This window comes from Centruroides sculpturatus, unplaced genomic scaffold (genome assembly GCF_000671375.1).
Source record: "Centruroides sculpturatus isolate CEXI.00-Female unplaced genomic scaffold, Cexi_2.0 scaffold753, whole genome shotgun sequence".
Classification (NCBI taxonomy): Eukaryota; Metazoa; Arthropoda; class Arachnida; order Scorpiones; family Buthidae; genus Centruroides; species Centruroides sculpturatus.
This window is the reverse complement of record NW_019384876.1, coordinates 162,304-174,702: the sequence shown is the minus strand read 5'-3', so window position 1 is coordinate 174,702 and position 12,399 is coordinate 162,304. Positions and strand designations below refer to the sequence as shown.

General features: G+C 32.5%; 1 protein-coding gene across 1 annotated transcript in view; it reads right to left on the bottom strand.

Moving 5' to 3' along the window:
* Positions 1–12,399, bottom strand: part of LOC111630960 (sodium-dependent proline transporter-like) — a 123,914-nt gene that overhangs the window by 979 nt on the left and 110,536 nt on the right. The window contains exons 12-13 of the mRNA XM_023375127.1: positions 8,899–9,008; positions 2,122–2,292 (exon numbers count right to left, since the gene is read on the bottom strand). Of these exons, the coding sequence (XP_023230895.1) occupies positions 2,122–2,292; positions 8,899–9,008 (281 nt within the window). The remainder of the gene's footprint in view (positions 1–2,121; positions 2,293–8,898; positions 9,009–12,399) is intronic.

The window sequence follows — 12,399 nt, the reverse complement described above, 5'->3', positions numbered from 1 at the left end:
GATCAGAACTTAACATTACATGTAAATACGGGAAAATATTCAAAAAATTTAATTACTTATATGAAAAGATGCAATATTGATTTACATACTAAAGTCGGAAATGAAATTGTAATATAATAATCATTTTGTAATTATGTAGCGCTCCTTTTGCTAATCCGAACTAATTATTGCACGAGGCCCTTCGGATTAACAGATTATATATGGTCAGTTCGCTTAAGAGAGCACTCGCTTACATTCCCGATTTTCTCCCCCCGTGTTTTACATTAGCGGGACTCCCGTTGATAGAGCTTAAACGAGAAGTCCTCGTAAGAGATTGCCGCAATTGTAAGGGAGATTTGGGAGGGTCTATCTTTAATCTCACGTGGAGTAGTGCCGACAGATGAGGCTGCCAGGCATGCTAGTGTCCAGTTAACGAGACTAGCATTCCTGGCACAAATCTGTCGAGAATATCACTTGGTACCGATTCAGTGAGACCACTTGCTAAGGAGTTCGTGATGCATGACACTTCCAATACATTTTTGTTGCTACTGCGACTAGACATCGGAGATGGTGACAACGGGGCTGTATACGCTAAAATATAATATTTGTTGAGATTTGGTGAAACCTTCCATCGATCGGTTTAAAATAAACGGACAATCAAGATTTTTCGCAGAACCGTAATGAACGCATTGGAATTCACATACCTTTACAAGAAGCAATTACGTATTAAATTGTAAAATACATACGAAAAAATGGCACGGATCACACGCACGCTCGAGTGATTAGAGAACAGATTTTGGAGGTGGCACGATCTCAATTTAAAACGGTTCTGTACTTATTTGTTTTTATACCGTACTGTACATCCCTTTAGAGATCGTTCTGAAATTTTGGAGCGAGGATGTTCGCATTTTTTCAACTAGGCCGCCTACTGTATTTCTTGGAAAAAGTGAAAGTAACGTAACTGGTAAATATAGTACCGTATACTGTATTTACTGACTGTTCGATACAACAATAAAACAAGTATGATATAAGTGCCAGTCTTCTTTTTTCGGTCGAAATTCGGTTAGTCCTAGTTGTAAGTTAGATTAGGGACTCAGCTTGGTTTCCGGTTAGGTTATGATAGATTACGTTAAATTAGATTAGGATTTGTTAGCTTTAGTCGTCTGGATAGGTTCGTCCTAGGTTATGGTAGGTTAGTTTAGTTAGTGAGTAAGTTAACGTTAAAAAAAATAATAAATACATTAAAAAATAATAAGAAGTAAAAACATTTTGGGGGTTTTTCTCGTTTGCCTCTGTGGGTCCATTCGTCTAGTCTAGTTTGTCGTTGTGTTCGTTTGTTTTCACACTGTCTAGCTGTTAATAGTATTGAGATTCGCGCTATTTCAGTTTTATTAGTATTAAGTAGATATAAGTCTTACTAATAGCGCCAATTGGCTGTTAGTAGGACTAACTTCTAAACTTAGCTATTCCTGGCGGCACTCAATTATTGTGTTCTCTACACTCAGGTTTTCTTTAAGATCCTTCGGGAGACAGCCTAAAAACTGCACGCCAACATGAAACATAGACAAAGGTAGAATTCCTCTGAACGGCGTACATAAGGCTACAGTACCCTCTATCTCCTCTCTCTCCTTCTTTCCCTTCTTCCCTTACCCTCCTTTCTGCCGGCTAAACACCGCGTACGGCTTTCACGGTTTTTCTTGTATGTATGATGTAAGTGCAGTAAAATTATGTGATAATGAATTTTAAAGTTTACGTAGAGAAAATCGAATATCATTAACAACCCCGAATGATCCAGTTACTTTGGGCAAGAGGTCACGAGGCAGCCATCGCGAGGTTGCTCTCTTAAGCGGACTCGACTTTATAAAGAAAATAGGAAATAAAAAAAAACTACAGACAATACGATGTAAGATTTATTTAAAATATATTTGGTGCTTATCATATTTTAAGAATAAATATATATATCATGTTTTAAGAATAAATATATATATCATGTTTTAAGAATAAATATATAGATCATGTTTTAAGAATAAATATATATTTTCATTTTTGCCTAGAACAAAATTGGTTTGGATTATCAGATGAGCAGCATACTGTTGATTGATAATTTTGTAATAGTTGATGTATACGTAAAATTTGACAAACCTCTTTAAATGGCCGACTTGTTATAGTACACAGTTTTGCTAACATCATCATAACGATGACACTGACGGGTAACATGGCGACGACCCAACCGACACCGTTGGCCCAATTAGGATAAACGTAATCTCCTCTTGTGGCAGGAGTATATTCGATCCAATTAAATATTAAGATAAACTAAAATAAAAGAAAATAAAATTCGATTGCGTGTAAGTTATAATGTTATACATTTAATAATTAAGTAAAAAAACTATATAATTACATAAGCTATTAAATACTTACTGGGAGAAAGTTTTGAATCATAACATACGAACACACCTAATTTGTTTTTCTTAAATTAAACACAAAAGTACACTGATATTTTAAGATACAATAAATAAAGTATATTAAATATTGACAAAGCTATTCCTAGGACAAACGCATAATTTCCATTTTGCGAATATTTTAAGCAATATGCAAAATTGAATCAAGCGAGAAAAAGTAAATCACTACATCCCTTGGTAAAAAGTAAGGATGCACTGATTAATCGGCCATTTTGCATTTTAATATTTTTGTTAGAATGTCACGTTCAAGGCTAGTAATAAAAATTAATAAATATATAATTATTACATGTCAAACTGAATATTAAAAAAAATTTCTCAACTCAACTTATTCCTTTTATCAATATATATTATAAGGTATAATACAGCCTGTTCAAAACTATCTCTTTTATTTAAAGTTTAAAATTAAATTTTTATTTGTTTTATATATTTAAATATTCAAACTTTAAAACCCTTAAATTGTAATGCAAAAAAATGAGAATTTCACCGTTTTCAGGGCATAACATTTATGAGCCAGAATGAAATAGGCTACGTCCAGTGCTAAAAATTCTCTCACTTTAAGTGGAAAATGCTGGTGCACTTAGATATTTCATAGCTATTTTGCTCAAATTAGGAAAAAAGTTTTTTTGAACTTCCCCACCACAAAAATGAGTCACTATGACTTTGTATAAGAGGTAAATGTACGGTAAATATTTTTCTAATTCTTGATAGAAACGTTTGTTCGTTCGTTTCGTTTTTTCTTTCTTTTTAAAAACATGCTTTTCTTCATTCTTTCGTTTACCAGAAGCTAATTCATCAAATAAATTAGAAAAGCTTCAGAATTTAATTCTTCTTGAGATTTTGAATTATCAAGATGGAGAATCTCTAAGCTATCAATTGTCCATCTTTTTATTTCCTCTACCATATCCTCCTTTTCTTGAAATTTCATTTTGTATCTTGGATCTAATAAAGATGACAAGCATAAAGACTTGTTTTCTATATAAGCTGAAGAATTTTTTTAAATTAAATTATTCTTATTATCAAAAGTAAAAACAGTAGTTTCTTAAGTGACATTAATACTACAATAGAAGGACTCGAAAATTCAAGAGTCTCTATTGTGGGAATTATTGAAGATGATGGCTTCCACAGTAATTTCTTCGAATGGTTTTAAAAGTAGAAGAATTTTTTCAACGAGAGACCACTGATATGTGCTAAACGTAGGAATTTTATTATCTATAGCATGTGTGACGAGGGCGAGAACATCTTGAATTAGGTTTTCAGAAACACAAATTAACTTGTCTTGTAAATCTTCCAATTTGCTTACAGCTACAGCAGAATGAGTAAAATGTGTGACAATATTTCTATTAACTGTGATTATAGTTTTCACATCTTGTTAAGAAAATGTGCATTCGTTTAGTGTCAGCTGCAGTGTATGTGTAAAGCATGATAATGCCTTTCAATTGCAATTCCTGATTCCAGTTACCATATTTGCTCCAGAATCTCTCAATACTAAGAATATCTTACCACTTGTCAACTTATACTGTTCAAGAACAATGTTTATCTGTTCACTGATTCGTGTACCTGTATGGGAACCTTCAAAGGGAACAATTCGCAAAACAGCTCTTGCTGAAAATCACCCTTCAACCAGTGAGCTGCTAACTTAAAAAAGGAGAATTGTTTGTAGTTATTGTCCAAATATCAGCAGTTAAAGAAATACATTTTGCATCGTCAATAGCTTTCTGAATTTTTGACTAAACTTTTTGTAATATCTCAGGGATGATATTCCTAATTACAATATTCCTAGCTGAAAATGATATTTTTCAGTAATCTTTGAAATCCTAAATCAGACACAACAGAGTATGGCTGTATGTCTACACTTATCATTTATCCAATCAAATAATGAACTTCTTTGGATCGTTGATCATTTATATCCTACAATTTTTTCTTCTCTATTAATTGAGTTAAAATAGCTTGTCTTTGGATATGAGTTTCCGTTGTTACTGATGAACATCCAGCTTCTTTGGTTTCGAAACTTTTTCTTTTCATCTTTTAAGTTTCTTTTAAAAAGTTTTCATGATGATTTATCATGATTTTGGTGATAAAAGTTTTAGCAATTTTTCCACCTCTCGATATAGAAATCGCACTCGGAAAACTTCTTGTTTTTATATTTCTTAAAAAATTTCCAAGCAATATTGGAAACCTTGAAGGGGTTTGAATTTGGCTATTAATTAAAATTAAAAAGTTTTTCAAAATAATAATTTATTATTTTAATTTAACACATGAATCTGAAAAGAAAAAAATAGCTTCATATTGAAAATTATTTTTATCGTATGAAATTTTATATTTTTATTAAGAATACATAATTTCATGCGATATAATCATAATAATTTATTGTGTTAATAGTTAATTATATTAACACTAATCGGCCATTTTGCTTATCGGTGCATCATTAGTATTAATTTTCATGTTCTTGCCTTTTTTGTTTGTTTCAGCATGAATGATTCCATACTTTTTATTAAGTACGGCATCCTTATCTTTAACCACAACACGAACTCGTTCTGGCACAAGGAAACAAACGGGTGACCGTAATCGTTGTATGGCACTCTCCGGCTCGTCTTTGGGCCTCCTTGGATGCCGAGTCTTCACAGAACGTTTAAGCGCATGCCACAAATTATCTACAGAATTAAACTCCGGGATTTGGGCCAGCCGTTCCGTGGTTTCTAAATATTTTTGTTGACAAATACGTGACAATTTGATGACAATCACGGGATCATCACCAAAGTGGTCGTTGATGCTTGCATAGTTGCCAACCATTGGCGTTTTGTAAGCGTCGTCAGTGAACGGGCCACTTTTCCCTTTTTTCAGCGTTTTTAAAGAATTTGATATTATTACATAAACACTTTATTTAACGAGTCTAATACAATATCTTCGGAATATATATTGGTATGTATTTTATTACGAAGGACTAAAACGTTGTCAGATTCGTTCAATTGTGAAAGAACCAAGATTGATATTTTTATATATGTAATGTAATTTATCTTAAAATTATCATATTTAAGCTAAAATTTTCATCTTCAAGTCTGGCAACATTAGTGCCATCACGTTAGCGGTTAAATCAGTTGTGACCGATTCAACAGCAAAAGGAAACGAATTTAGTTTACTTTAACAGTTTGACCAAATAATTGAGCAGCACTAAAAAATTTCTCCGCCCAAAAAGAAGAAACATCTGATTTGTCACTTAAGAACATACAGGCCATATCGTATGAACTTTCTCAAGAAAAGATACGAGAGAGTTCTTTGAAATTTGTGGAAATTTTATAAAAATTTATAATCCTTGTAAAATAGAAAATCTGATGATGATTTTGCCACACAATTGCAGGGCTGCAGTGCTGTGTGGCAAAAGGAAATAATATTCTGTGTGATAGGAAAAAGTAAGATAGAGATAGGAACTAAATCACAACCAAAAAACATTATTCTTAATAACCACAGTGAAAGTCAATAAACTGACTAAGTACACTGTAACAAAAGAAATTATTAAGAAAGAAAAATAATGCACAAAGGCATCACATCAATAACAATACTTGTGACGTCACAAGTATTGTTATTGCCTGATTGCATGAATCTAGGTGTACTGTACATTTATGATGTGTCCCATAAAATACTTGATCTTTTTTAAATTGTGATGTTAAAGAATATAAAGCTATTGCCATTCTTTTGACAGCATTTATGGCGATAGCTTTATTGCCATAAATGCAATCTCTGCAAATGATAACATTAATTTTGTTTGTGCAATATCAAATACCTTTAATAATATTTTTATTAATGTTAATAAATAATTTTTTCGCTTTTAAGCCTGTCAGTGTTTTTATTCAAACATCAGCATTTTTCTACCAACACTGCAGCTATTCCCCATTCTAAAAGTTTGCAAGTATGCTCTGTACACTTCAGAGATACCTGTCCCTTTAAGTATAGGCCTACACGATTTTCTAGGGTCGGGGATGGACATTCACATAGTCAAATTTCTGCAGTCGATGATTGTCATATTTACGCATTCCAGAAATGCTTTCCAATTCCTTTTCCAAATGCTGGTGCTGCCATCCTCACTACAGCCTATGCTAATTTTCTTTCTTTGTCTTGTTTTTTTTGCTAATCTACAGAATAAGTTTTAACTGAACAAAATTGCAGTTAACTTAGACGGCAGTCTATCCCAAAGACTTACGCTCATGCAACTGGCCCTAAGGGTCGAGTTATAAACTCCGTAACGTAACCGTATCCTACACTGGATATCTATAGCAATAGTTATAAACTACCGTAAGGTCTTTTCTGTATCCGTAAAGGAACAAACTTTTTTACGATTTACGAAGCAGTCCATCGTAAGCGTGCGCAAAATCATCGGTTGATGTTGCCAGATGTAATATTATAATTATTTATTAATTTTATCATTTTTCTATGACCAAAGTAACTCTTATCTTAAAATTTTATATTATTCAGAAGCAGCATTGTCGGTCAAAAGTTACGTTTCAACCAATTTGTCAAAGTTTCGTGGGTTGCTTCCGGCACAACTTCCGATTGTATATCGATTGATGGAGACTTGGCGCATGCGCAGTTGGTCAATTCTGCGTATCCCTACCGTAAAAGTTTGATCGATCCAAACTTTTCTTACGGAATACATTACGAAGTTTATAACTCGACCGTGAGCTTGATATGCAAGACACTGAAGAAAGCAAAATTCCAAAAATATTAAAATATCTCACAAATACTCATAAACTTGTTACAGGGTAACTGAGTGGTCCCCAAACATTTTTGATTCTCTCGACCCTTGCTAAATTCAGATTTTCTCAAGGCGCTCTATGTCAAATTCTAACAAGTACAATTTGTGAAATAGCCAATATCTTCTTAAATTAATTAAAAAGAATTAGGACGTCAAATAAAAAAATAAATAAAACACGTATTTAAGGTAACAAAAAAAAAGGTAATTGAACAAATTCAATTAATTATAATTAGTAAGATGGATGAGCCTGTTGATCACTGCACATTCATTTTCTCAAATCTTGGAATCAAACTGGACACAGCCACCCATTTCCTTCTCCATATTGATTTTCGTGAAATGCTTAGTTATTATCATAGTGACAAACTCAGCTTCGTACATATAAGTAGCAGCAAATGAAATTAAGATTCTCTGAGCTGTATCACTCAGAAGGGATAATCATCTTTTACTGATAGCTAAAGTTCAGTTAATTCCATGCTGCTAAATTTTGTTTTGAACATATTGTCGTAAGACAATTCAATAAGATTCTTTTCTTCTGAAGCAGTAAATTCAGATGGAGCACTGGCATTAAACAGATCTTGAATCCATGCAAATTTATCGATATCACCTAGTTTGACAAATATTTTCAAAATGATAATAAGCTGTGATAAATGTTAAACAAAAATAGATTTCATACCTCAAGAGAAATCAACTTAGAGGTCAAAAACTGTTGCAACAAGGGGAAACATTATTTTCCTCTGTCTTCATTTATTTTTCTATCTCATAGTTTAATTCTTTTATAAAAGCTGAAATTTTCTCAAGCGGCTTTAAAAGGTACATATTGCTTCCCTGCAGAGAGAGATTCAGAGCATTCAGCTTTTAACATAAGTATGCTAGCTTTACCAAAAAATCTTCATTCCTAAAATTTTCAGATACCTGTCGTCTTCCTCTTTAAGAAAAATATAAATTTCCTGTCGCAATTTGCCTTAGATGCAGATTTCGTTTTTTGTGGACACTGACAAGTACGGCCCTACTGTGCAGACATTAATGTCTTTCTTGATAATGAAGATATTCATATACAAAGTAGAGAGCAAGGTCTCTGGATCTAAATCCTGTACACATGTGAAGAACTCTAGGAAGATGAGCTGCATCCTATCAACATCCACCAAAAACACTTCAAGAGCTTTGAGTCCACTTTTAAACAAGACACTCTTGTTTTAAAAATGGACTTTGCTCTCAACAGAGCTAATAAATAGCATTATAATATGCACAAACAATCATGAGGTGTGTATGAATGCAGGAGGCAACTATGTGCCATATTAATGACTTTCTGTGCAAAAATATTTGCAACAATACTTTTTCTTCTTGTTTTTGGTTTGATATAATTTAGATTAAATATGTGCTTTTCAATTGATTTGTTGAATAAAGAATACAGCATTTCTGCTTTTATGTTAATATGTTTTCTGTTCTTATCAGTAGTTTTTGAGATGTAAGCATAACCATTAAATTTCACCTATATTTTGGACATGAATGTATAATTGTAAAATACAAGACTTTTTTACAAAAAGTATTAATTAAATAAACAGGAAGCTTTCTAAATTTTCGTAATTGTTATTTTCAGAATTATGGTGAAAATTACTAAATTGAATATTTATATCATTTTTGTTAATATTTTTTTATAATAAACTATTTTATATTATACATAAATTAATAAAAAAACATATTTATCAACCTTACCAATAGAGTAGCTGGGGTAAGATATTTCCACATTTTACTCCAAAATGCAGTCCAAAAATAAGATTGAGAACCAATCATCTTTTCAATATCTCTAAGAAATCTTTCAGCTCCTAAATTAAAAAATTTATCTTATTCAGTACATATTATATTTTTAATTGTTTAAACTAAATATCAGTACTATACTGAACAGAATTTATTCAAAAATTTGTGAGAGAAACAAACATTATTTCTATACCTTTTTAACTCTCTTCAACCTCTAACAGTTTAAAATTAATCTGAGATTTATATTTATTTAAGTATATTTATGTACCAAAATCTGTGTTTTTAATCCTGAACTAAGTGTGTGGTGTAATTCCTGATAGTACCAGGCTAAGAGGAATTTGATTTAATTTGTACAACAAAAACAACAAGACTACAATATCAATATTAAGCACATGAAGTTAAGATTACAAAATTTTCCTGATTTTTCCCATTTTAGTGCAAAATTAACTATTTCACTTTGTAGAATCCAATTAATAGAAAAGTCCTGAGGTAGTTTGTTTGGAAGAGTTATCCCCAAAAATGTCCATGCAAACAGATGCAAACACCTTAAGTACCCCTCAACAAAAGATAAGGGTGGTTCCCTCTACCGTGGACAAACTGTTACAAAAATACAATACCATTTTAATTATTTTTTTAACACCACAGTGGTTTAAATACTCATATGTGATTGTGTATCTTCTTTGATTAAGAGAGGTTATAAATGCAATTCTTTCAGTGACTGTTCATATTACACTGCTTTTACTATCTATACTAACTTATTTATATCTATAGATCATCTGATTCTAGAAAAATCTTTTCTATTTTTGTTTTCCTGTAATTAGGCATCTGTTTATGATGTGTGCATAATTATTGGACTACCAACCAACAAGTAAATAAAGCAAGACACCTCTTTCTTTGGATCCTTTGGTAGTCTTAGAGTAACAAGATAGAAGTGCGGTGGAAAATTATAACAGTATCTTTAAAATCATGATTTTAGTCCAGAGGAAAAACACTAAATTAAGATAAGAAACAAGGAATCCTATGGTTACCATCAGGGAATCCATTGAAGCTGTAGTTAACAATATACAATCTTTATTGGAGGAACATAAATATGTTTTAGGGGTCAGTCTCAATATAACGAAGGCTTTTGACAGTGCATGGTGGCCACTTATCTTACATCAACTTCGTAATATTAACTGTCCACAGAACATCTGGAACCTTATACGTGATTACTTTTGTAACCGCAAGGCTATCCTACGGTATGGTCAGTATCAGTATCAGGTCATTAAAGATATTACTAGGGGTTGCCCGCAGGGATCCGTATGCAGACTATTGTTTTGAAACATCATCTTTGATACCTTCTTAAAAGAAGACTTTGGACAAATGAAAATCTTTGCGTATGCTGATGAAGTAATAATGCTACTGGGTGGCCAATCAAGATCTGATCTGGAATTTAAAGGTAACACTATGCTGCAGAACATCTATGATTGGGTGTTGCGCATAAGTTATACTTCAATCCCCAAAAAAATGTGGTATTGTTTTTAATACACCTGGAAAAGCTAATCTTTATCTTAGGTTGCCGCATATTAAAATGAATGGTAATACCATTAAGATTGGTCAAACAATAAAATATTTAGGTGTTGTGCTTGATTTTCATTTGTCATGGGATAATCATGTTAGATATATTACTAATTGCACAGGCCTAATTTTACAATATTTTGCTCAAGTGGCAAGAAGGACCTGGGGGCTTTCTGCTGAAGTACTGTCCATCATCTATGATGCTATTTACATTCTTATCATAACATATGCATGCGGCACATGGGGTTGGGCTATACGTAAAGTACATTTCAATCGCAAACTAGTATCTTCACAGAGGTGGGCACTTATACCAATTACTAAGGCATATTGAACTGTTCGTAATCAAAGCCTTCAGGTGATTGCAAAGAAATTACCAATTGATCTTGTGATCACACAGAAAGAGAGATACCTACAACTAAAATGGGGAAAGACCATTCAGTGTGGTTTACGCACTATAGCCAGCAATGAAGTCAAGTGGAGCTTTCCATACTCTAACATCTTATTTCCTCGTTGCTCTTTAAACTGCAATTTTAATGATGTACAATCTGCAGAATTAGATATTTATACTGATGGATCAAAAATTAATGATGCTGTCAGATGCAGTTTTGTAGTTTTCACTGATAACATAGAGATATTCAGTCAATCAATACTCTTGGATAGCTTTTGTACAGTTTTCCAAGCAGAATTATTTGCTATTCTACAGGCAATTAAATGGGCAAATAATTATCATACTAAACAACTATACAATTATTTACAGATTCATTATCTGCTTTTACTCTTCTGAAAAGTGCAAGACTACATCCACTTGCTGAAGAGATATAAAATTTACTACAGACTATGAGCTGTAACTTTGCAATCACATGGGTAAGGGCCCACCAAGGTGTACAAGGCAATGAGACGGCAGATTATTTAGCAAAACAGGCTGCTGAAAACACTGCATTGCCTGTTGAATATAATAAAATTAGTCTATGAACTTTACGTCGACTATTATGGGAGGATGCTCTACATAACTGGCAGATCAAATGGGACAATAATACAGAACACATCACATATAAATTTATCCCCAATATTAAAAACTTTATTGGCCTCAAATGGTATACACCAAACTTTTGTACTACGCAGCTATTATCAAATCACGGCAAGTTTGTGAGTTATCTCGCTAGATTTACTAACAAGAGCTCAAACCTGTGTCCTTCATGTTCTGTGAAGGATGGTTCTACACATTACATATTTGATTGTATAATTTTTGAAAAAGAGCGATTGGAGTTAAGTTTTGCTTGGTAGTTATGGTGTAATGTGGCCATGTGAGTTATCAGATTTTTGGACTAACTATGATATTTATAATGCTTTCAAACGACTTGCCAGCAAAATTAATTTTATCACTCAATGTACAATTATTAATTAATCTAAAGGATTACAGTTTAATTGTACTTGTGTACTTCTTGTATTTTTATTAAGGAGATTCATTTATGGAATTATTTTTGTTTTCTTTTTATTAAGTGATTTTAGTTACATGTTCTAAAGATTTTCAATTAGGTGTTTTGTTGGATAGAGTGTATTAATTAATTTCTGCCAAGAAGCCATCCTTGTTGTTCTGACAAAGAAATAGAAGTCTTGTATCACATATATGATGCTTATTGCATTCAAATCAGCTATCAAACTATGATGATGTGTCTAACCTTCGACCATCTTTGTATGATCAACTTTTCCTCCTGTTACCAATATTTATTTGTGTGACTAACTTTTGTGCAATCAACTTACACACTTCAATCATGATCTTCTTGTCCAGCCAAAACTATGGGATCAACCTCTTATCTATGCCTTTCAAGATCACTCAAGAATTTCAACCTTCTGACATTCTTTCTTATGAACTTTGATGGTTGAAATGGACAAATGTAATAT